This window comes from Phalacrocorax carbo, chromosome 10, assembly GCF_963921805.1.
Source record: "Phalacrocorax carbo chromosome 10, bPhaCar2.1, whole genome shotgun sequence".
Lineage (NCBI taxonomy): Eukaryota > Metazoa > Chordata > Aves > Suliformes > Phalacrocoracidae > Phalacrocorax > Phalacrocorax carbo.
Genome location: NC_087522.1, coordinates 14,061,295 through 14,085,523, shown reverse-complemented (window position 1 = coordinate 14,085,523; position 24,229 = coordinate 14,061,295). Strand labels below are relative to the sequence as shown.

Here is a 24,229-nt window from a genome sequence, read left to right as displayed (position 1 = left end):
AGCATGAAAAGATTATCTCTCCATGGACATGAAAAGCTCAAAGCCAGCTCCTCAATGCAGCAGGGATACAGCTGGGTTCCTCCCTGCAGGAAGATGCAGCTGACAGTACATCTCCAGCATAGCCAGAAACTGAGATGCAACAGCAGAATCGGACTATATCCCCGCCTGGGAGCCCACTTCTGTTCTGTTCAGTACTCCCAAGTTACAGGCACTATGAACATAACCTCCTGAGATCACAACACAATGCGCAAGCAAAGCACAGCAAACTCAGGATCTCTCCAGGGTCCCAAGGGTGTTACGTGTCAACATCCCAAGGGAAGTATAGCATCAATTCTCCAAAGCCATCTTTAAGCATGGGGTCAGGAATCCAGCCTGAAGGACAGCCTGAAGGCCGCTCTGCAATGCAGCATTTCAGAGCCAAGTACTAGCAAACTGCAGAAAACCCACAAGCACTGCACATGTTTTTTTCTGTTCCATTAAATCAGAGGCTTTTGCAAAATAAAATCTTTTTAAAAAAAAAAAACCACAAGACTCTGGTCATTCGTCACTGCTCACTGGTGAACTACCTCCTTGCCTTGTCCTTGCAGCTACACAGGCTTCAGGCCAAATCCCAGTCAAATGCAAAAGCCTGGAGAGTAAATGAGTATCCATCATAGAGTGAATCATAGAACGCCCTGAGCTGGAAGGGACCACAAGGATCAGCAAGTCCAACTCCTGTCCCTGCACAGGACAACCCCACAATTCACACCATGTCTCTGAGGGCCTTGTCCAAGTGCTTCTTGAACAGCATCAGGCTTGGTGCCGTGACTGCCTCCCTGGGGAGCCTCTTCCAGTGCTCCACCACCCTCTGGGTGAAGAACCTTTTCCTAATACCCAACCTAAACCTCCCCTGACACATCTTCCTGCCATTCAGGTGCCCACTCCCAAATACACTGGGAAAGTAGAAGAGTGGGATTCTTACACAGTGCTCTAAAGCACATCATTTGATCTACTGCTACAGACACCCACACCCACCTACCCCCATCCCCCTTGCTCTGTGCCCTCCAGACCCCCCTTTGGAAGGCAAGCCAATATGAAACTGTAAAAGCAGCCACCCCCAGCACAAGGCTGGGGACCTCAACAGCCAGCACTGCCAGCACTGCAGGGATTCCCTGTCCACCCTCCGGAAACATGTCACGTCTACAGGAAGAGTGGCAAGAGTGAAACTGAAGCCACCAGAACCATTATATTTCAGTAACAACCAAAGTGGCTCGTATTTGTGAGAGCTGACTTACTCCCACTATGAAAGAACAGCGGAGGAGGTAAGATATCGAGGAGGATACAGTTCTCAGCACTGATGCTACAATAACACCATCAATCTGGTGACAGTGGATCATGATACAAGCTGGTGGAAATGAAAGCATTAAGAGTACACATCACTATTAAAACATAATTAGGGGCTTTTTAAAAATTTCACTCTAGGCAAATGAATTTGCCTTTGCTGCCAGGGACATTATCTGGAGTTGCCATCTCAGCAACTCCTCCATCCCCATGCTTGCCAGCTAGGGTTTTGCACTCACTACTAGCAAGCACATTTTGTTTTCTGTTCTGGAGAAGGGCAAAGCATTAAACTGAGAAAAACAAAATCTCACCACATTCAACAAGCCATAACATTTTCCTAGCACAATTGTTTATACCAACTTGAGAAGTGTTTCCAATAAACACAAGGAGGCAGGACTCGCTGCGCGTGCAACGCAGAAAGCAGCAGTGAGCCTGTGGCTGGTGCCTTTGCGGGTGGCAGGGGTGCGACAGCTTTCTTGCTGCGCCAGGCCACGCATCCGCAGGCAGGAACAGCCACTCAGGTCGGTGTGCATGAGCTGGCTCTAATCTGTTCATCTCAAGCACTGACAGTGTTGCAGTTGTGGTACTGGGTTTCAGCCGCAGATGCTTCACAGGCAGACTGACCCAAGGTGGTGTCAAGAGTGCTGCCAGGAAGCTACTGCCACCTGCGGTGACTGTCACTAGAGCTGCCACCATGCCTCTCCCTGCTGCACGAGGACAGCTCTAAAGGAAATGCTACCACCTACCAGTGTCAGCATTTCCAGAGAACTCCAGGCTGCCCTGGTTAATTGTACAGTTTTGTACGTATGTACATAACCAGTTAAAAATGTAGAACTGGCTCTACACAAGTGTTATCAAAACCCAACCCAAACCAAATCAGCTCTGCAGTCTTCAGAGCCACTCGTTAAAACAGAAAAAGCCACACAGACAAAAAACACCCTTAAAACCTGCATTTCAAACTGGCATTTCTTATACTGTCTATCTACCCACATCTGACAAGTCCAACTTCACAGTAGCACAGCTTTGCTGCAAGTTCCACTCACAAAACATATCCACATGCCCACATCCACATTAAACTCTCACAGGTACTGAAATTTAAAATTTTGTGGATGCCAAATAAAGAAGCTTTTGAATGCCACATGTATTTTACCTTATTTTTAGGCTAATGCTCACTTATGGAAATGGAAACACCATGCTAAGCATTATTATCTTACAAAAATAAATGGAAAGCTATGGGAAACAGACATCCCATTTTACGGAAGATATTTTCATTGAAGTGTAACCTTAAAGCTTTCCAAAGCTTAGGGAAGAAAAAAATTTAATTCCTCAAATTTTTTTGTTTAAAATCATATTAATCTGCAAGATAGGCAGCTGGTCCCAACACTCAAAATCTTCACTAATCATCACAGCTTAGTGATGAACACAGAGGAACAGTCTATCTTGCCAAATCCAAACTGGTATACCATTCTATCCATGCTCCTGAAATCCTAGTTTTCAGGCAGAACTGATTCAGGAGAATCGTTTCTCTTTCATTTTGCAGGTAGATGCCTATACAGCACTGAGACAGCGAACAGATTGATGTCTCTCTCACATTTAGATATAACTGAGTAAAATAGGTAGAAAGAATTGCATGATAAACATAAGCAGTATCTCAAAACTCACACTACGTAAACCGAAGTCATTGGAGTCCCCTGAGCTGCAGCGATGGTTACAGAGTGCTGCTGCAATAACAATTCCCATTAATAAAGAGCAACGTTTCTCATTCACAGTGAAATAAACTGAAATGAAAGGCATTATTAATTCATCTTTCCAGTGCTGCCTTGCATCAGAATTAAGACAGTGATACCATCGTGCTCTAGCACTAAAAGTTCATTCCAACAATTCAAATACACTCAGAGTAATTAAAGAACACATTGTGCTGCAACCTTCAGTACTTCAATAATAGCACTTTTTACTAACAGGTTGAGGCAGAAACATCAGATATTTTTAAATTTAAGTTCTGAGACGGTACCTACATAAGAAACATTTAAACAGTTGCCCAATCTTGGTTCAATAGAAGAAAAATTCTCTTGGCTTCAAAGGAACAGAATTTAGCCTAGCAAAGTTGCACAAAGCACATCCTTCAGTCTCACAAAATTCATATGAACCAACCTTGCTAAAATGCTTCTGAAAGCGCAAGGAAAACTGTCTTTGAACACATAAGTGATAGGCTTAAAGATCAAAGGCATAATTTACCTGCTGTGGAGATGGAAGAAGGGCCATACTGAAAACAAGGGAGATGTCAGTTAAATATCAGAAACAATTAAGAGCCAGGTCTGTTAATTACAGGAAGACATCACCCAGGGAGGCAGTGGATCCCCAGCACTCAAATTGTTATGAATGTGTTGGGTAAAGCATCTGCCAGAAAGGCACCGGTGCGTTCCAGCAGCAGACAGGGTAGAGGAGGTCCCCTCCAATCTTCTCATCTACAGTAAACTTAAGAGAGCTGCCGTACTGGAGAAAGACAGCAGCGCGCTGCAGCATGGCATACGGAGACAGTGCCCCATCTGCATGAGCATTAGGTTGAAATGAAGTAACTAAAAATGAAGAGAAGCAGCCTGGTCCAGCCAGTAGGGAAGTTGAGACCTGGGAAGCCAGAGTTCAGGCTGAAGGTTGTACCTGAGCGGGCCAGAGCCTGTCACCCCCTGCCCACACAGCAGCTCTCCCTCTCTTACCCTGTATCTGCTTCAGCTTTCCAATGCAGGGGCAGTCTGAGGGCATGGCTGCGTGAGGGTGAGACCAAGCAGAGAACTGGGCAGGCACCAGCAAAATAAACATGCTGAAAATACATCAAGAAGTGTGGTTGTCCACAAACTTTTACAGCCTTGATGACTCGTTCAATAGTGTTTTTAGGATAGATCAAGGGGGTGGAAGAAAGGGGAAGGTGGCACGCCACATTCAGGGCACAATTACTCAAATATAGCATATTGATGGCTCACAGTCAAAGCATTTTGAAAGCATACAAGATCAACACACCAATTAGCACTGCCCATGAGAGAGGGCCTCTCGCACAGACCACCAAAATCACAGCAGACAAAAAAAAAAAATGTTTTTCATAATGTCATAAAGGATTTCATTATGGGAGACATATGGGAGTCAAATAGCCAAACAGAAAAATGTCACTGGAGTTTCTAAGAATTATAGCTGACTGGAAGGGGCTTGAGGGTAGGAGCAGTTAGCATACCCAGAATCAAGTACTGGGGTTTGGGCTCGGACAAAGATGTGTTGGGGCCACAGGGCAGGAACTGGAGAACATCTGAAAGATTAGTTCACATTTTGTACAGACAAACAAAAGGGCAGCCCCAGTCAAAAAGTGATCTCTAGGGTTTTAAATGGGTTCATTTCACATAATTGAAGAAAATTTTACCAAGCTAATTGGAAAAGAAAATGTAGAAGAAAAAAACCAGGACTGAAAATAGACAGTTCTTTAACAAGAATTCATTAGAGGGCTGAGAAATCATGTTTTTGTGAGAGGGCTGTTTTAACTAAACCCTTGCTGATCAGTAACTGTATAGGTCAGACTAGATGCTCACAGTAAATTTTTACATTGTGATATGAGAAATGTTATTTTTAAGTTATTCAGGAAATAAGGAGAAAATGTGCATTTGTATTAAACAAAAGGAAAAGATGACAGTAAATAACATTTCCTTGGGCTGAACATGTAAGTCAGGCCACCCGGCCCATTTGCATCCACGAGTCCTAAAAAGCTTTGGCTTGCCAACGCCCATCATGCAGTAACATTTCAGAAAATTGGAAGAAGGCCAACGTGCTCCTTCTCCAAGGACACGTGCTACACACACAATCAGGAAAGATAGCTGGGGCAACGTGAATAATTTTGGTAAGGTTTTTGCTGACGTATCACTGGATAACCACTCCAAACAGCAAATCAGGATTATACAGCTTCAACACTGTAAACAATACGTAGAATGAAAATTGGTGGTAGATCGAAAAGATGTTATTGGAGAATAAGCATTGAGCAATCTTAATACACGGCCTCAGAGACCAGTTCCAGCCCCCATGCTGGTCAACATCTCAATCTAGAAACAAATACAAAATTGTCTATTAAACCCTACAGATTAGCCAAGCAATAAATAACAAAGACAATGCAGTCACGGAGCGTGATCTGGATCCCTTGGCAGGCAGGGCCTAGTCACGCAAGATGTGCTGCAATGCAACCAAATATGAAGTCATACATTAAGGAACAAGGAATGCAAACACTGCTGTCGGGGCTGCCAGACTGTATCTGGGACTGCACCAAACCCTGACGCTGCAAAGGGTGCCGAGGTCAGAGCAGATAAGCAACTCAGCAAAAGACTAGGGACGAGAGGGCTAATGCTATTATGGCATGTACAGAAAGAGAAACAGAGCAGGAGTCTGGAGAAGATTTTTATCTCCGTGTGCTGAAAGTATGTGTACAGTGTATTGTTTTAAAATTATATTTAAATTCTGCAGCACACTTAGAAAAGAGACTGGAAAGACTCTTTTAGACCGGAGAAAAAAATCTCAATGAGGGACTTGAAAAGCTTAATCTGTTTAGTTTATCAAAAAGTAGATTCAGAGGTGAAGGTTCTCAGTGTGTTCAGGCAAAAAAGTGGAGGTACTAATAAGCCCTTTAGCAAGTAAGCTTTAGCTATAAACTGCTCAAGACTGAAGATAGATAAATTCAAGGAAGTAATAAAGTATGACTTTTCTTGCAGTAAAGGTAATTAACCTTTAGTTTAATAATGGTACAAGCAGTGAAAAGTAGAAGTAGATAACTTTTGGTGTTACAAATTTTTAAATTAAAACTGGATACCACATAGATAATCTGCTTCAGGTAGATGCAAGTTTCTGGGTCTGGGAGAAACCGCACAACTTATTCCAAGAGATTTGACAGGATGATGAGTTTTTAGCTCAACAGATTTATAGTAATACAGGAAAAGAACAGCATAATCTATCTGCATAACTCCTCTTTGCTGAGGTAAGGGTGACAGATTATAAACCATTCTTCTATCTGAAACGTCAAAAGCATTCAGTAATTAAGGCAAACCAAAGCTCCAGCCTTCCTCGGCCACCCAGACGACTTACTCAGAGATGTGTACGAAGATGTCGGGCCCTCCATCTGCAGGGGTAATGAAGCCATGGCCTTTGGAGCGACAGAAGCATTTACAGACACCTTTGTAGACGGGACCCTCCGATGCTCTCACAGTTCTGCAAAAGAAAGCACAAAAAGAATGGTTTATTGCTGAGCATGGATGCGACAGCTTCCAGGTGTGTCAGCCAGAGCACACAAAGCAAATGGCCACAATGATCCAAATGAGTGTACTCCCCTGTAGCAACTGCTGAATACTCAGTTTCATACACTGCACATTTTGCCTGTTGCCTTTTTAAGGGAGACAAAGATGATGACATTTGCTAGCATTATAATCCATCAGTTGCCATCTTGAATCCATCTGCTGTATCACCCTGCCAAATTTTCTTTCAGACACTATACTAAATGTAAGCATCTTGTACCTTTCATGAGTTCAGAAGTACCAGTGCGCACCTAGGAGTTGTATGCACTTTCACAAATTTTAAAGTAAGTGTGTGCATGTAGTAACAAGAGAATGCAGTGCATAAAGACCTGTATAAATGTGTACACATGTATATATAAACATATACACATCCCCCTTCCGCATGCATGTCTACCATTATCCTCTTAACGGGGTTCACACAGAGGCATTAGTAGGTCAGGACCTTCTCATGCCATGACTATCCAGTAGGTTGCTTCCATGTTAGAAGATGATTTTGGTGCGGTTCTTCAAACTCAGTAAATGATTGTGTTGCCATTTGCTTACATGCATCATGACAATTTTGACATCACTTTCCCAAATGTTTAAAGTTTACTGAAGTCTAAATAAAAATCACTAAAAAGTGTGGTAACAGCTCTGCTCCTTAAGCCAAACTTACATGAAAGAAACACAGTTGAAAGTGTTAAAGAAAGAAGAAATCATTAAATCACTTTATTTCCACCTCTATAAAGCTGTCAATGCACCTGACCCCACAAGTGCTCGTTACATGGAAAAGCACTCACTGCCCTAAAGAAGCCATTAAAGTTCAGCTGCATCTTTCAAGGACATAAAGCACTTGGGGGATAAGGCCCCACACTTGCAATGAACCAAAATTAAATAATCCCACTGAAGAATAAGCTACTGCCTGTCACATTCATCTTTTCCATACAGCTGTGGGGCAAAGCACACCTAGAGCTCCTCCTGTTTAAAAGGATACTAAAAAATAATAATAAGAATTTAGCGCTATTTTGATTTTCAGGCCAAACAAATACAGCAAGATTCCTACACTAATTAACAATTAAAGAACTGTGGAAGGGAAAAAACAAATTCTTTAGTTTTGTAAAAAACAGACTAGGATTAACAGCTGAGAAGAATAACAGAGTTCATTATTAACACAGCACTGAGGTGAACTAGCTTGGAATTGCTTTTCAAGGGCAATCCCAATTATCAAGTCAATTATGTTCCTTTTAGCAATCTATCTCCATTACAAAGTTTAGGGCATTTGAAGGCTTTTGGAACTGACAACATATACATTTTTCTTCTGCTGCTGCTGTTTTTTTGCCTCATTTTGAATACAGAAGTAATAATACGAAGCATCATTGAGATTGATGATATTTAAATCTGCATGGATAACTCTTGAAGAAGAGAGCTGGGTAACACTGCAGGAAGCAAAAAGGAAAAAGCATGCCAACTAGATTAAGCAGCACAAAATAGCCTAGCTGAAGGTTTGAGCTAGCCTACAGTGTTTCACTTGGTATTGCCAGACCTCCCTTACAGAACCACAGAATGGTAGGTGTTGGAAGGGACCTCTGGAGATCACCTTGTCCAGCCCCCCTGCTTGAGCAGGCACACCCAGAGCAGGGGGCACAGGAATGTGTCCTGGCAGGGTTTTGAGCATCTCCAGGGAAGGAGACCCCACAGCCTCCCTGGGCAGCCTGTTCCCCTGCTCTGGCACCCGCACAGGAAAGAAGTTTTTTCCTCACATTTAGGTGGAACTTCCTGTGTTCCAACTTGTGCCCATTGCCCCTTAGCCTGCCATTGGGCACCACTGAAAAAAGCCTAGTCCCATCATCCTGACACCCACCCTGTAGATATTTGTAAGTATTGATGAGATGCCCCTCAGTCTTCTCTCCTCCAGGCTGAACAAACCCAAGCCTCTCAGCCTTTCCTCATAAGGGAGACGGCCCAGTCCCCTGATCATCCTCGTAGCTCTCCACTGGATTTGCTCAAGCAGTTCGCTGTCCTTCTTAAACTCGGGGGCCCAAAACTGGACACAGCGGTCTCACTAGGACAGAGTAGAAGGGAAGGATAACTGCCCTTGACCTGCTGGCCACATTCCTTTTAATGTACCCCAGGATACCGTTGGCCTTCTTGGCCACAAGGGCACATTGCTGGATCATGGTCAACCTGCTGCCCACCAGCACTCCCAGGCCCTTCTCAACAGAGCCTCTTTCCAGTAGTTCAGCCCCCAACCTATACTGGTGCATGGGGTCGTTCCTCCCCAGGTGCAGGACCTTGCACTTGCACAGAATTAATTGCAAGACTGTGGCAGAAATGCAACAGATTGACCACAGCTTCACGTTATACCCTCATCCCCTGTGGGTTGATTCAAAGGCCACTGAGATTAACTAAGAAACCCACACTGCAATCCACAGGTCAGGACCTCACTGGGAGGCCCATCACAGGCACCAGGAATTTTCACAATGGCCAAACCTTGCAACACCATTCTCTGCTGCTGCTCTGCGGAGGAGTCCCCTTTGGACGGGTGGCTTCCAGGAGCCTGCACAGCACCACAGGGCCACAGAAAAGCTCGGGGAAAGCCGACTCTGCTGTAGGAACACCACCTCAAATAACTACAAATAGCAACAAACCTCATCTCTCTTTATGGAAAACCTCATACAATCTTAGACAATGAAAGAGATCAGCATTCATACCTTGAAAACCAACATATTCTTTTACATGTCTATTTGAGCAATCTTAAGATGGAGATATGAAATCTGAATATAAAACAGAAACAAGCCCTTTGAAAAGTGACAGGGTCATGGACCATCCCTAAAATGTAACCTGGCTGATGGTAGCACACGTGTCACGGGTGAAAGAACTAAAGCCTCCAGTGAGGTCTAGTCCAGTGCTTCAGGGGTGGTGAGAAGAGAGGTTGTGCCAAAGGAGGAGGTGGAGCTGATGAAGAAACACCAACAGGACATGGTCCCAAAAGCCACAACCCAGCATGTGAAGTGAAACAAAGCTTCAGACCAGAAACTCTGTTTTGAAAAGTCTCAGTGTATTTTCCCCTCCCTGTAAAACCCTGGTTTTAAAGAGTGGAAAAGACTTTGAACATCCTTTACACAAACACAGCATTGAAAAACTACAGGCAACTTGGACTAAAAGACTAGTGGCATCAGAATTTATTGGAAGAGAGATAACAGTAAAAACCAAAGCATCTTCCACATACAACCGCCCCCTCCGACTCCCTTCACTTCGGCAGGGCTGATCATCCTACCCAAGGGCAATCGTTTGGCTGTGTCTATGAAAAGCAGGTTTCCCAATACTCACGCTGAAAACGTCCTGGTCCGTCGGGTGGGCAGTGGACTGGGGATGAGGTACCCTCTCATGGGTGACGGGGAGCGATCTCTCACCCTGCGGTTTTCAGGAAGATGGAGAGAACTGGGTGAGGGTGGAGAGGCAGGGGACTGCTGCGAGGCAGATGAAGTGGGCTCAGAAGACATTCCTGATGCGTGAGAAAAACCTAGAGAGAGGAAGAGATCTGACTTAGCCCAAAATGGGAATTGTCATAAAAGTCACAAATTCTTCAGCTGATGATTTTGTAAGAATACGACTCACTTCCTGCAGACGTACACACAGACACAGTTGCATCAAAAGCTCCTGCTCTTGTGTCAGCGAGTTCATTTTTTAAAAAAATTGTTTATTTTTAAACCTCATAGCTTTTATAAGCTGTACAAGAAAGCTCCACTGAGAACAAATTACTCCACAACTAACAACTTACTCCTGCCTCACTCATAGGCAAAGGCTCCTGAGCCCCAACACTAAATATCGGTGTGCCTGTGCAGCTCCCAGACGGATGGGGTTTGACCACTGACAGCGCAGAAAAGCCTGTTGCATCTGCACAGAAACACATTACAAGAAACATACACTAGAAGAACAAATGCTAAATAAAGGCTGCACCTCCACCCCTGGACATTAGTTTTGCTGTGCAATCAGCAATGCTATCTTCATTGCTGCTGCTCAGCTATTAGCACAGCGCTCTCAGAGCTCGTAACACCTTCAGCTTGACTGCAGGAAGAAAATCATACAAGTGCTCCTTACTTCACTTCAGACAGAGTCAGACAGTTAATTTTCACTGCCAAGGACAGGAACACAGGCAAAGCTGGGAGGCAGTGGATAACCACAAAGAGGGGACCCCCTCCAGCCTGCAGAGATCTGGCAGACCCAGCGGTCTACCCTTTGGTAGGTCTGCATCTGCCACAATCTTCCAGCAACTAGGAAGCCAACAGTCCACACGTGCACTCAGACCCCCAGCAGCCCATATCAGATTTGCATTTATCATCATCCTACAGCAGAAGAGGGAGAATGTCCTTTTCTCAGCACACCAACATCAGTACATGTCTTATCACACAACAAGCAACACTCACAGCATCCATGAAAAGAGAAGGACTGATATGAAACAGCAGCACTTCTACATACAGTAATGCATGGCTTACAGGTGCAGCAGTGACAGAGAGAAATCAGTCAGCACTGCTCTTGTATTACTGTGCAAGTTCCCATCCACATTGGGAATGGAATAAGCTGTACAAAAATAACCAATAACACACCACACACTTACTTAAGGAAACATTAAAATTTCTGGATATCTGGAGAAGTTAGCAAAAAGTGTGGTAATCTGGGTCAAGAAAATATCACGAAGGCAAGAAAAGCTGCCTTTAAGACCAACAGTTTCACTGAACTGAAATCTCTCATATCCATTATGCACCCTCCTTTTGACACCCACACTCCCTAGCCCATGAATTATGGAGTGGATCCTTCACATGTCATTTGAGAGATGCAGCCTTCCTGTCAATGACAAATTGCCATTATTGTTTCCCAAAACTAAGGACTAAAATTAAAAAGGCCTTTTAAGAATGAAGTCACCAGGGAACAAAGGCTTTTGCATTTAATTGCTCAAGGTGCTGAGAAGTGGATAGTCATGTTCTCTCACATACCAGCTTGAGCTTTCCACTGTTCTCAAGAACAACAACTCAGCTGAAAACAAAACCACAGCTTTACGGATGGCGTTTCAAATACGGATGGTGTTTGCCACCCACAAGCTAATGCCCTGCATGGTACAGCATTCAGCTGAGACCAAGGTGATAACACAAAGGGACGAGATTTTCCAAACTTCCTCTTTCTCCAAGAGACCTGCTGTGCTGGCTGGTACTGAGGAAGTCTCCTCAGATTTCAAAAGACCTCTCCCTTTGGGTGCCTTGCTTTCAAGGAATGCATGTTTGACATAGCAGGACTATAACTCTAATAAATCACAGGAAAAATAAGAGCAAACAATTAAAACCTCATTCTGATAACTCAGCAGACATAGTCTGTCCTTTGCACAAGTGAAAACACAGCTTTCAAAATCATATGCTTTCTCTCCTAATCTAACTATAAACTAGCTTGTCAGGTGACAAGCAAAATGCAGAGCTATTCATCCATCCACAGCAACGCAGTAGAGCTAACCACGAAGTACTGCCTGTCCCCTTCCTCAAACAACAGTAGAGAGGCAGGAGAATTTTCCCTCCTTTCTTTAAAATACAGACAAACCACAAAAATATTTACAAACAAGGCTAAATAGAGTTAGAAGTGTGCTAACATACGTTATTGTTCCCATTTATGTTATTTTTGTGCCCTCTGCTCTGTAAACATAAAATAAAACAGTGATGTAGAACATTCAGTGCCATTTCACTGTACAAATACCCTTTTTGTTCTCTGCCCACGGCCAAAGTAGATGAATGGCCTCAACACTCATAATTTCTATTACACAAGTCCTGAATCGTGATCAGAGCTTGCTGAGAGCTGATACACAAATGCATGCAGCTGGAGGCAGCCACGCTCGACTTCACACCCACTGCAGCAAGCGAGTACAGCTCAGAAGAGGAGGGGATGCAAATGAGCAGCAATAGGAAGCCTGTAGCTACGCTACAGCTCAGCAATATTCTATATTGGCATGTATATTGTATCACTGCACGTGCAAGTGCATTGGCACATCCATTTGCCTCTTGGGCTTCTCCAACAATCATAAAAAATAGGACAGAATCAAAAGGACTGGACACTGAATTACCAAGCTTTACTGTATGTACTGCATACAGTGGGATGACAGCAGCTCCTGCCTCCTGTGAACCTCCGCTCAGCTTGCTCAGCACAGAAGATCACCTCATTTGAACATTTTCGAAGACAAAGGTGGAATTTACCTCTTTCAATTTGTACTGGTGTGGCCACTGTCTTGATGTTGTTCATACAGGGGTTAACATTTCCATTGGCAGCACTCTTGAAGGAGAAACACTATGCCCACTTGGGCATGAAGCTGGAGGCACTCTGAGGCTGGGCAGTGTTTACGCAGGAAGCCTACAGCAAACACTCAAAACAAAACCCCATGCCCCCACCCCTCCTCTTCACACTAGTTTTGCCTTCTAAATGCAGCTACTGGTAGTCTTCAAAGGTGTTTTTCAGAACCACAGAATGGTAGGTGTTGGAAGGGACCTCTGGAGATCACCTTGTCCAGCCCCCCTGCTTGAACAGGCACACCCAGAGCAGGGGGCACAGGACTGCATCCAGGCGGGTTTTTGAGCGTCTCCAGGGAAGGAGACCCCACAACCCCCCTGGGCAGCCTGTTCCCCTGCTCTGGCACCCGCACAGGAAAGAAGTTTTTTCTCACATTTAGGTGGAACTTCCTGTGTTCCAACTTGTGCCCATTGCCCCTTAGCCTGCCATTGGGCACCACTGAAAAAAGCCTAGTCCCATCATCCTGACACCCACCCTGTAGATATTTGTAAGTATTGATGAGATGCCCCTCAGTCTTCTCTCCTCCAGGCTGAACAAACCCAAGCCTCTCAGCCTTTCCTCATAAGGGAGATGCCCCAGTCCCCTGATCATCCTCGTAGCTCTCCACTGGATTTGCTCAAGCAGTTCGTTGTCCTTCTTAAACTTGGGGGTCCAAAACTGGACACAGTACTCCAAATGTGGTGGTCTCACTAGGGCAGAGTAGAAGGGAAGGATAACCTACCTCAACCTGCTGGCCACATTCCTTTTAATGTACCCCAGGATACCGTTGGCCTTCTTGGCCACAAGGGCACATTGCTGGATCATGGTCAACCTGCTGCCCACCAGCACTCCCGGGCCCTTCTCAACAGAGCCGCTTTCCAGTAGTTCAGCCCCCAGCCTAAACTGGTGCATGGGGTCGTTCCTCCCCAGGTGCAGGACCTTGCACTTGCTTTTGTTGAATCTCACCAGTTCCCCTTGGCCCAGCTCTCCAGCCTGTCCAGGTCCCATTGGATGGCAGCACAGCCTTCTGGTGTATCAGCCACTCCTCCCAGCTTGGTATCATCAGCGAACTTGCTAAGGTTACACTCTGTCCCTACGTCCAGGTCGTTGATGATTATGTTGAACAGGACTGGATCTAGCACAGGCCCCTGGGGAACACCGTATCCTGGGTTCTGAACTGACCCTCTGCAAATCAAGAATCACCCCTGGGACTCAAACAGCTGCCTACCAGCCCTTCCTCAGCAGCCATGAATCCTTCCCCTCTTTGTGAGCAGCTGAACAAACCTTCTTTCTTACATCTCTCACCAGCCCACCACACCTCCTACCCTGTTTCCATTAGTTTTCCTCTGTCCCTCCAGTCCAGCCACCACTCTCCACTCTCCCATGGCAAGGAGGACATCATACAAACCCCAGACAGCGCTAATGGAGCACTCTATCCCAGCTCCCCACAAGCATCCCACTTGCTGTGCCTTGTGAAGGCAGTCAGTACTTCACAGGAGCAAATCATAGCTACAAAAAAGCCCAGCAGCATGAGGTTCCAGCTATGGCAGAGATAAGGGACAATACAGACAGTACCTCTCTCCTGCTTCAGTTGGCACAATACTTGCCTTTGGGTATTTACAGAATGAATGTAACATGATGCAAGGTGATGGTATTTTCAGGCTCTTTAGGAAACTCCAGCCACATGCCACCTTACCCTTAAATCTGCCTATATTTCAACATGTATTGTTTATCTTTTAGCAACATGATCTTTTAATATTTTTATTTAGACTGTAGGTATGCACCAAACTAAAATATTAATAAAATAAATCTCAGAAGCATCATGGAAACAATAGATGAATTTAACATTTCAAAGCAAAAATACTTTTCTACCATACTTTTTCAGAACAATTGGCCAATGTGTACACAAAGAGACCCCAAAATGTCATCTGTAACAGGTGACCTACAAAGCACAGAGAGCAATACATGCTGGAGAAATTTCTGAAACTCTCCATAAAATACTACTACAAAAAAAATTCTGCTGAAGTAATTAAGGTTGGGGGTATGTAAATGCCACCATAATTTTTCTATATGTGTCTATATATATAGCCATATATATATTTGTCTATATTTGTCTCTATTTGTCTACCTTCTCCCCCACTCTATTCTTCTTTAAGTCTATCTCATACCTCTAAAAACACCCTAAAAATAGCAATTTGGGGGAAGTTATCCATTCTGACCAGCACAACACTACCACAGAAATCTAGTCTCACTTTTAATTAAAGGAAATGCCTGCAAAAAAGTCAAAACGGACAGGGCAGGGTGGCAGACTTGAGGAAATCTCTCTCCATCTATGAATGGTTTCTTTTTCACAAAACAGACACTGCAACACCTCCAGCGAGCACAGAGCTCATCCCCAGGAAGCATCGCTCTGTGTGCTCCAGTGCTCCAGCACAGAGAAGCAGCTCTTTCTAGCCGCCTCAGCCTGGAAATGATACTGTCTGGAGGAGTTGCTTTCAGCAGGTACCACGATGGTCTATGAACAGGACAGCAATGGCCACACGTGCCTGGAAAACCAGGCCTTTCCTCAAAGAAAGAGTGAGGTTTCTGTACCCCAAGAGCAACCGCTTTCAGCTGGGTTTTGCTGGAAGTTAGCTCTTCCAGTTCAATCTTCAAGAGGAATGCAGACGTTGGAAAGTTTTATTGTTTTCTGGGCTTTTCCTGAATTTACAAACAACATCAAGAATTCCTTTTAAGTGACTCTCTTTTCAATGTCCTGGTTTCCAAATTTATTCTACACAGCTGCATTTCTTTCCTTCTCTAAGGAAGCCATGCAGACAAACCCCCGAGCTTTGCCTGCTCTTCTGCTGACAGCTACAAGCTCTTCTTAGCAAGAGGAAAAAACATGGCTCAGTGGCACACAGGGAGCACTACAGAGACTGATTCTGCTCCTAAGTGCCCCTTCCCAACAGGGTGCCCCTTGTTCTCATCTACTGAAAGAGCGAAGGCACCAGGACCCTCTGCTCCCCGCATTACCTTGCCCTCATGAAGGAGAGGAATTGGGGGCGCTTGGGTCCCAAGGGTGCCCCCAGCTCTTCTAAAGCAGCTCCCAGCTCCTTGGTACCACTCTGAGGCACCTGAGCACCCACTTACCCTGAGCACCAGGCCACAGCACTGCTCCCACCTGCAGTTTCTTTCCAAAGCACTTTCTGGTACTCAGACCCCAGTGTACACAAGGATCCCAGCACCACAGAGCATTACAGCACTCCTCCTGCGACACAGAGTTAAGCACTTACAAAACACACACAATTACAAAACTGCTGGTTCAAAAAGCTTCCCCTTCCAGTTTAGTTTACATGACTAACTTTCCACAACTAATACTGGTATTTCAATTAACGCTGAAACTCAGAGGAGTTGCAACATGCATGTGACGTGTCAACACAAAGGATTACAGTATAAACATTACGCTCTTAGAGGCTGCAGAGGAGTGCCCACATACTGTAGTGATTTGGCAGTTAATGGAGACCAGGACATCGCCCAGCCGTCTCCATGTCCAGTAAAAGCCTAATCATAAGGGAAGCAAAATACAACAAGGAAAATTCCTATTGCTTGTCTGTGCATACACATTAATTTGGACTAAAACAGGGTTGAGTTTAAGAAGCAACAGCTATTTCCAAGCAGTCTCAGCACAGAACACCTTTTCCCCAAACACTGGCTGCCCTCCTGCTCCTTTAGCAAGCAGTTTGCTGTGTCTGAAAGCAATGCTGCCCAAGTACCACAAACCAGCCCTGCACAGCAGAGACCACAGAAAGGGGGGGGGGGGGGAGGGGAACTAAGTAATGAGCAGCTTATAAAATATTCTGATAAAGATGAGGACTTTTTACAGTCCAATATTTTCCACTGTTCCTGTAAGCTACCAGATGCACTTATGCATTTAGGTTAAGGAACAGAGTGGAGAGTTAGATTAGGTACCTGTTTTAACTGGTTTATGGCTATACTGTAGGATATATGGTGATACCCTGTGACTCATTTTAATCAAAAAATACAGAGGAATCAAGAACCTCTCTCACTAGAAATCCAGTAGTCGTCATCACTGCTGCATAAACTTCTTGCTCCCAGTTACCCAGAACAGAGTTATCCAGGGTCCTTCACTTGTAAGCAAACACAGGAGGCCATAACCAGCTGCAATGTGTCAGCTGCCACAGGTGATAGCACTCACTAGGATTCGCCTAAAGGGAGAGCACGCACAATAATTTGAGGAGAACCATATTTCATGCCACATACTGCCAAAAAGTATTTCAGTGTGAACAGGACGCAACAGCACCCAGCAGTAAGGTAACCTCCTCAGGACAATGCTGGGCAGCAGTCGCTGAACTGGGAACAGCGAAGGGCTGTCCCAGGATCAGCACACCTCCCCTCGGACTCTCTTACAGCACAAGTACAAGACTTCAGCCTGATTACAAAATCTCACTTAACTCTTTTTGTTTAAAGAGCAGATTAAAAGAGATGGAAAACTCTCCCCAGCTCATGGCAAGCCTGGACAAGCAATGACAGGTCCCAGGCTAGCATCCTCCTCTGGGAGCTCTTCCCAAGCAAGGATGAAGACAACAGTTGAAGATAAAGGTAATAATCAGTGAATCTAATCAGGTGCAAGTGCTGCCCAGTGACTTAAGTTCCTGTGCACATATATTATTGGCTAATGTCATCAAGTATTTAAATTACCATCATCTGCAATGCTGTTCACTTTGCTTTGGTTATCTCTAGTACAAACCAAAAAGTCCACAAAAAGGCAGGGACAGCAGGAAGAGTGGGGTATCCTCCTGAGCACACACCATGCCCATGCTATCACAGCTGCAGGCACAAGGCCATGAGAACAGTATGAGAAGAGCATGGAAACAGCAAGGAGAAAGTGCTGTCACAGCAGCTCTGGGAAGCCCTGCCTTATCAGCAGTGGGAAAAGGTGGTGGTACTGCAGAGCGGGCCCATAGGATTGCCAAGGCTAAGGCTGGAGCAGACTGAGCTGTGCTTTGCATCGGAGCTGCTGTCTGCATGGCATTAGCCTGTTCTGTGCATTGAAACCCACTCCTGTGAGGTGAGTGTGGGCATCTCCGGCACCAGCCTGGATCATACAGTGGAGATGTAACCTTACCTGAAATGTAAGCTCACGGTAAGTTTAAAGATTGTGCATATGGCTTCATTTCCTTGCTCAGGCAAATCCACAGGTTACAGAGCACCACACTTGAAGTAAGTCTGGGAGACAGACCTGCCCATCAACCCTTGCATTGCCTGCACCTGAGCAGGACACAGCAGCCTCTCACCAACCAAATATGGTGGGACCAGGTGGGAGCCACCACAGTGGGGACGAGCTATTACACCTATCCACGTGTTGCTGGGGTAGCTAACAGCCCAGACCTGAGCCAGTCCAAGGCACAGCTGCAGGCAGCTCATGAATCATCACTCCTGGACTAGCAAGACCACAATGCTGAGCCAGCACAAGCTTGGGGCGTGAAGCCTGGTGTCTTGCCTTGCTTTCAGTCTGCCAACTGCTTTCTGCATGAACTGCCACTCTACAAACCCAGTTGTTTCTGTAACAGCACACTGACATTGTGTTGCAGTGCTGTCCAGCTACTTGCAAAATCACTGCCAGCAACACCAGCACTGCCAGAACCCCGAGCAGAAACACATACACCAACTCCCAAAGCCCTGCTCCAAACACTCATTCCCTGGAGCCAAGTACAACACATCACCTCTAGTAGCAAATATTGGTTTCCCCAGATATAAGTTAGTCTTCACATGTCCCATATGGGCTGTAATAAAGGGGCAGGGAAGTGTGAAAGGAGATCACAAAAGGACTTTTGTAATGAAATGGGGGAACATCAGGATGACTTTACTCAGTCTGGCTGGTAGCCAGGTGTGGCTGCCTAGGTGAGAGTTAAGTCTAAGGCAAGTACACACCAATGCTTACTTTCAACGTCCTTCCAGCATCCTGGATGTATGGTTAGAATAAACACCAAACTAAAGACGGTGTAGGGGGGTTTAATAACCTCCTATGAGTTTTTTCAGGCCTCCTGAGCTATCATCTTTCAGCACCTACTGTATCCTGTGGCAAGGAGTCCTACAGCTTAATTGTCATGTGAAAAACACCCATCTCCTTTTAGCAGCCCTTTTTTACAGGGAAATTAAGAAAGGGCAATGAGATCAAAAGACATAGCATAGCAAATAAGGTAAGAAAAGGAAAGCGAAGGAAATAATATGCGAGAGACTGAATGGGAAAGAAGCATTAGCTCAGAGGAGAGCACAGAATGGTGCAGGCTTACTTGTAAATCAAACCTTAAATTTTCCATCAGAAGTGACATAAATGGCATAGAGAACAAGGAACTACAAGCTTCTTTCTGGTGTTTACCCACCCTCCTTTTACATTTCTAAGTACAAAAAAAAACTTTATGCCTGTTTAAAACATACCTCAGTAATTCTAAATCACCTCCCTGATTTGTCGCTTGAATGGCTGCCATTACTCTTTCTTAGACAATAAACCCTACTAGTTTCAAATATTTCTAAAGATTTAGCTTGTCAACAAGTTAGCTGGTTTGGGCCAGAAACCAGATATTATCTATTCAAAGTTCTATGGTCTCCAGCATAGAACCATTGTACTGATCACTCCAGACTCCTGCTCCCTTCATCACGCCTCCATTAGCCAAGGCTGGGAACTCTGTTCTTGGATAGCAGAGGCAACATGTAATACACGTCATCCTATACTTGCTAGACAGGCTCAATCACAGTAAGCTTACACACTTCCCAGATGAAGTACAATGAATAGCTGAATAGGGAAGAAGCTGTCCCTTCCAGCGCTTGCTCTTGAGCTCCTCAACTCAGCTCTTCCTTCAGTGCTTCTCCAAGTCTGAAGCTCTCCCTCTCCATTATTTCCCTGCAGGCACATCCCATGTGAATTTATTCCAGGATTTATTTCATTTTGGCAGAAAATATTTATACCACAACATGAGAAATATCTTGTGTATCTTGTGTCTAAGCGTCTTAGGGCTCATCTGCAAGGCAAATGGGCTTATACAGTGTCATACTGTTATAAAGAATAGTTACACATATTTAAATCCCTAGGCACTTTTCAAAAGTTCTCCCTTTTTCAGCCTCCTCTCACATCACAAAACTTCAGCCATGATTATGGGTAAGTTTGTTCATGTGCAACTTGGAGCCTTTCAAGGCTACTGAAATCCCCTGAAATATTTATGTGGCTCAAGCGTAACTCAACAATTAGTTTGCTGTGTTTCCTCCCTAATCAACATTTTCAACAGGAGAAAACAGTTCACATTACAAAAATCTATAACTATAGAAATTTATGAGGCATACAAGTATTGGCAAAGGAAAAAATAATCCTCTGAGTATACTTCATCTGCTAGCATTACAGCAAGAGGCAGATGGTACTGGTGTGAGGATCGATTTATTTGTGAGTGGTTTCTGAGTCTGCACCCTGCCATGAGGCACCCGCAGACCCCAGACTCCTTTTTGCCAGGTCTGGATCTATTTTCTGGCTGTCCCAATGCACAGGCCATCTCCCTGTCCCACTGCCTGACAACTCCTATACATATTTTAAAGAATCTTAGTCTAATAACCTTAGGATATTTTAACTGAATCTCTCAGAAATCAACTAAACAAAAGGTTTGTGATTGAGATGTCATTAGGAACCTGCATCAATATAAATTAATGACCAACAGATATACAATTTATTGAAATACTTTAGGAAAATAAAATCTTCTGTATCTGACAGAAGAGTGATATTTTGAGCAACAAAGAAATGCTCTTGATTTCCATTAAAGCCTCCTCCAGTCCTATCCTGTGTCCCACAGTTTCCCACCTGCACCCTACTTCCCAGGCTCCAGTGGCACAACTGCTCCCTGCACAAGTGGCTGCACCCACAACACGTTTTTCTACCATGACAAAGTTTTAAAACTACATTCCACCTGCATGAAAGGTTAGGGTCTGGCTTCATCACACCAGCAACAATGCCTTGACGAAACACATATTCAGCCTATGCTAATTGACAGAGCACTCGGGTGTAGAAGTGCACATTCCATTAAAATTAATTTTTACACACACTTAAAACAGAAGATGGGATGACAGACCTAAATTTTAATGGAAGAAGTTCATATATATGTGCCTATAGATCACTGGCCCATTTAACAAGTGCATTTCTGTTTTTCTTCCCTCCACTGTATTTCTCAACCCAATTTACAGTATATCTCACCGTGCTGTATACAAGCCTGTGCCTGTGACCCTGAGAACTCCTTCAGTGTCCTCATTTCCTCAGCTCTAAAGCAGAGATAACAACCTCCTTTGCAGCAGCATGGTGAGGACCAGCCGTGACCACACATTTGGATACAAAACCCTGACTGAGCTGCATGGGTTCACCAGACTGACGATAGCCAGTCTGGGTTCCCTGCTCAAATCCAGAGTCAGTCTCACTCCAGTCTGGGTCATATCGCTGGACAGGAACAAGACCTGAAAACAAGAATTCTTGCAACCCAGCTTAATAGAGGGAGGTAATGCCCCCTCACTTTCCTCTGCCAGCAGGCAACTGTACTATGACTCCTCAGCCTGCATCTCGATTGTGACACGGCTTTGTTACTGCTGAGCCCGTCCCAGCACCTGCCCCCCCCCGCAGCTGATGTTTCTGCCCCACAGCAACAAGTGGAACACAGCACACCCACTGCCAAGGTGCCTGTTGCAAGACCTAAAAACCTCCCTACAGGAACTGCCATTCTGCTTTTGGCGCAAAGGAGGCTGAGGCAGTGGACCGTCATGCTCTGCACTCACAAACGCCACTCAAGCAAAACTCATATGCATGCTTTGCTGGGAGGCAAGTGCTTCATCAACACTACAAAATTAAGACCTGGGTCTTAACTCTTAAGCTGAAATTGTCTTTATTCGTTTAACTAAACTCTATAGGAGAAGCACTATGTAAATACACACGTTGCACAGATCTGTTTTTTCTTATATAACCAAACTACTTGCAAAGCAGAGACTGCATGCAAATACACAACCAAACTACTTGCAGAACAGAAACTGTTGCCATTTTACCTTAGGTCTCCCTAGACCTCTCCTCAGCTCAGCCTTGGCAGCACAACTATCCCCACTGTGAGCTGCTGCTTTAGATAGAATTGCGTGGTCTACTGTACTACAAACAGGTACTGCCTATACCGTGTAATCAAATCTGTGATTGCTGGAGTAGTAATACACCCAAAGCACACACCCACAGCTCACAGCCTCCAGAACCGCTTCAGGGACAGCAGCCACTTCAGTAAACATCCTGAACCCTTTGGAAACTACAGCTTATACAAATCCTCCATCACATCCTCTTGGCCTGTTTTCCAGTTTGGAAAACATCACTGATAATACACTTTAGACTTCTAGGAAAAAAAAAATCTTTTTAGTCTCAAAAATAGCTTACAATACCAATAGTCTAGAAAGGCAATACATCATTCTTAGCCACCTAATGAGAAAATGGACCTACAGGGAGTTTGATGGCTTTCCCCAATTACCAGGTGAGCACAAACTTGTCTTTCTTGCTCAGCACATCCACTCTTTGCATCCAGAGCCAGTTAAATGGCAAAAGGAGTCATACTGTGTTTTACTGCCTGCAAAACTGCAGTGCCAGCACAGGCACGTGTGCGAGGCTGGATTTCGTGCCTACTTACACATCAACAAAACTATTTACCATGCTGTGATTTTGAGAGCTGTGGCCCCAGCAATGTGCTGGAAGCATACGGAACAGGACAGAGCTGTCCAGAACCACAGATGCTGTCTCTATTATTTATTTCTACTACGTCAATGCTCAGAAGCCAACACAGACCAAAGCAAGGGAACGGGCAACATAAGCTTTTCAGGGAAGGTGAAAATAAACTGTTAGAGTTGAGGAAAAAACAGACTAATCTTGAGGCATGCATGTTTTTCAGGTACAAAACTGAAAGTCAGTACAGAAGCACATGTTTGATACAAAACTGTACTAAGCATTGTATTACAGCAGTCACTACCCCAAAGAGCTATGTCTACTTCAATTGTAAACACAGAGGGAATGGGACACAGGCAGAGCAAACACTGCATACAGCAACGGCGATGAGTGCCTTTATGAAAGACTATTCTGATTCAATTTACCTGTTTGGCCATGTGCTAGTAGTTACATGACCTTAAGAAGTTAACATTTTCCAGATTTGCTCACTGGAGGCTGATAGCAGCCTCCCACATGCATGTAGCCACACACCGGCAGCAGCACAACAGGGTAACCAGACCTACTAGCTAGTGCCAGGGTGCCTGCACCAAGCCTGGTGGAAGGAGTTAAACAAACAGCCAAATGTAGAAAACCATATTGTACTGAGGGCAGGGTGCAGGCAAGCAGGGGAGAAACTGACAGCCAGCTGGCAGTCTTGACAGGGACAGATGAAACCCAAAAGCAAGCTGGGCTTCTGCCTGCCACACACATCCAGAGCACAGGGCGAGCTGGGAACAAGCCCCACGCACACGACATGGGATGTGCCAAGGATGGAGATGCATCTTCAATGCACCCTCTCACATGGGGCTCTCTGGGAAATGTTTTCATAACCGTAAGTCCAGAACAAGTCATGTCATGGCACTGGGAAACCAGGTGCATTCATGTCTGGTGGGTTCACCCTGATTTTGGTGGCCAGGAGATCCCAGGCTGCATAGCTCCATGTCAGTGGAGTACCAGAGAGAGAGTTCATCTTCAGGATCTGTGCCAGGGAAGAGGCAACACTGCAGCCCAGCCACACTAAAATGTTTACGAACAAATCCAATTAGGATCCCAGACCACAATTATTACCAGCCTAGCAAGTGTCCGGCAAAAAACACTTTTCTCCCCACAGGGCTGTGATAAACGCAGAGACAGCTCTGCACTACCTTTGTTCCTTATTTTACTATTCTGGGAGGATTTTCTGGAAAGGTTCATCTACAAGAAAAGCCCGAGGGGTGGAAGGGTGGGAAAGGTCAGCATGTGAAAAAATGGCAGTGCAGGCAGCAGTGTGATGACACCATGATCCTGGGATGCTGCCAGCACTGCCTGTGCAGCAGCTCTGCCAGATTCAGCCTGGGCTGGCTCCAGCAGTGAGTTTCTTTCCTGAAGTCCCTGTTACTGTGGGTAAAAGACACTACAGTGCATCTCACGTCCCCAGGGAGAGAGACCTTTCTTGTCTAAACCTGGCACTGGGGAAAAGTAAAAAAAATTTTTTAAATCAATATATCAGAAGACAGTAGAGCTGCACAAATACGTATAAAGATACATTTTCTCCTCTAGAACCTGTGTCTAAACATAG

The 24,229-nt window shown here is 44.9% G+C and overlaps 1 protein-coding gene across 3 annotated transcripts in view; it reads right to left on the bottom strand.

The window, feature by feature from the left end:
- The window catches only part of CARHSP1 (calcium regulated heat stable protein 1), a 38,683-nt gene that overhangs the window by 8,118 nt on the left and 6,336 nt on the right, over positions 1–24,229 (bottom strand). For all 3 annotated transcript variants that reach the window (XM_064461959.1, XM_064461958.1, XM_064461957.1), the window contains 2 exons: positions 9,942–10,134; positions 6,427–6,549 (listed from right to left, as the gene is read on the bottom strand). In XM_064461959.1, coding sequence (XP_064318029.1) covers positions 6,427–6,549; positions 9,942–10,114 — 296 coding nt within the window. In that variant the 5' untranslated portion in view covers positions 10,115–10,134. The remainder of the gene's footprint in view (positions 1–6,426; positions 6,550–9,941; positions 10,135–24,229) is intronic.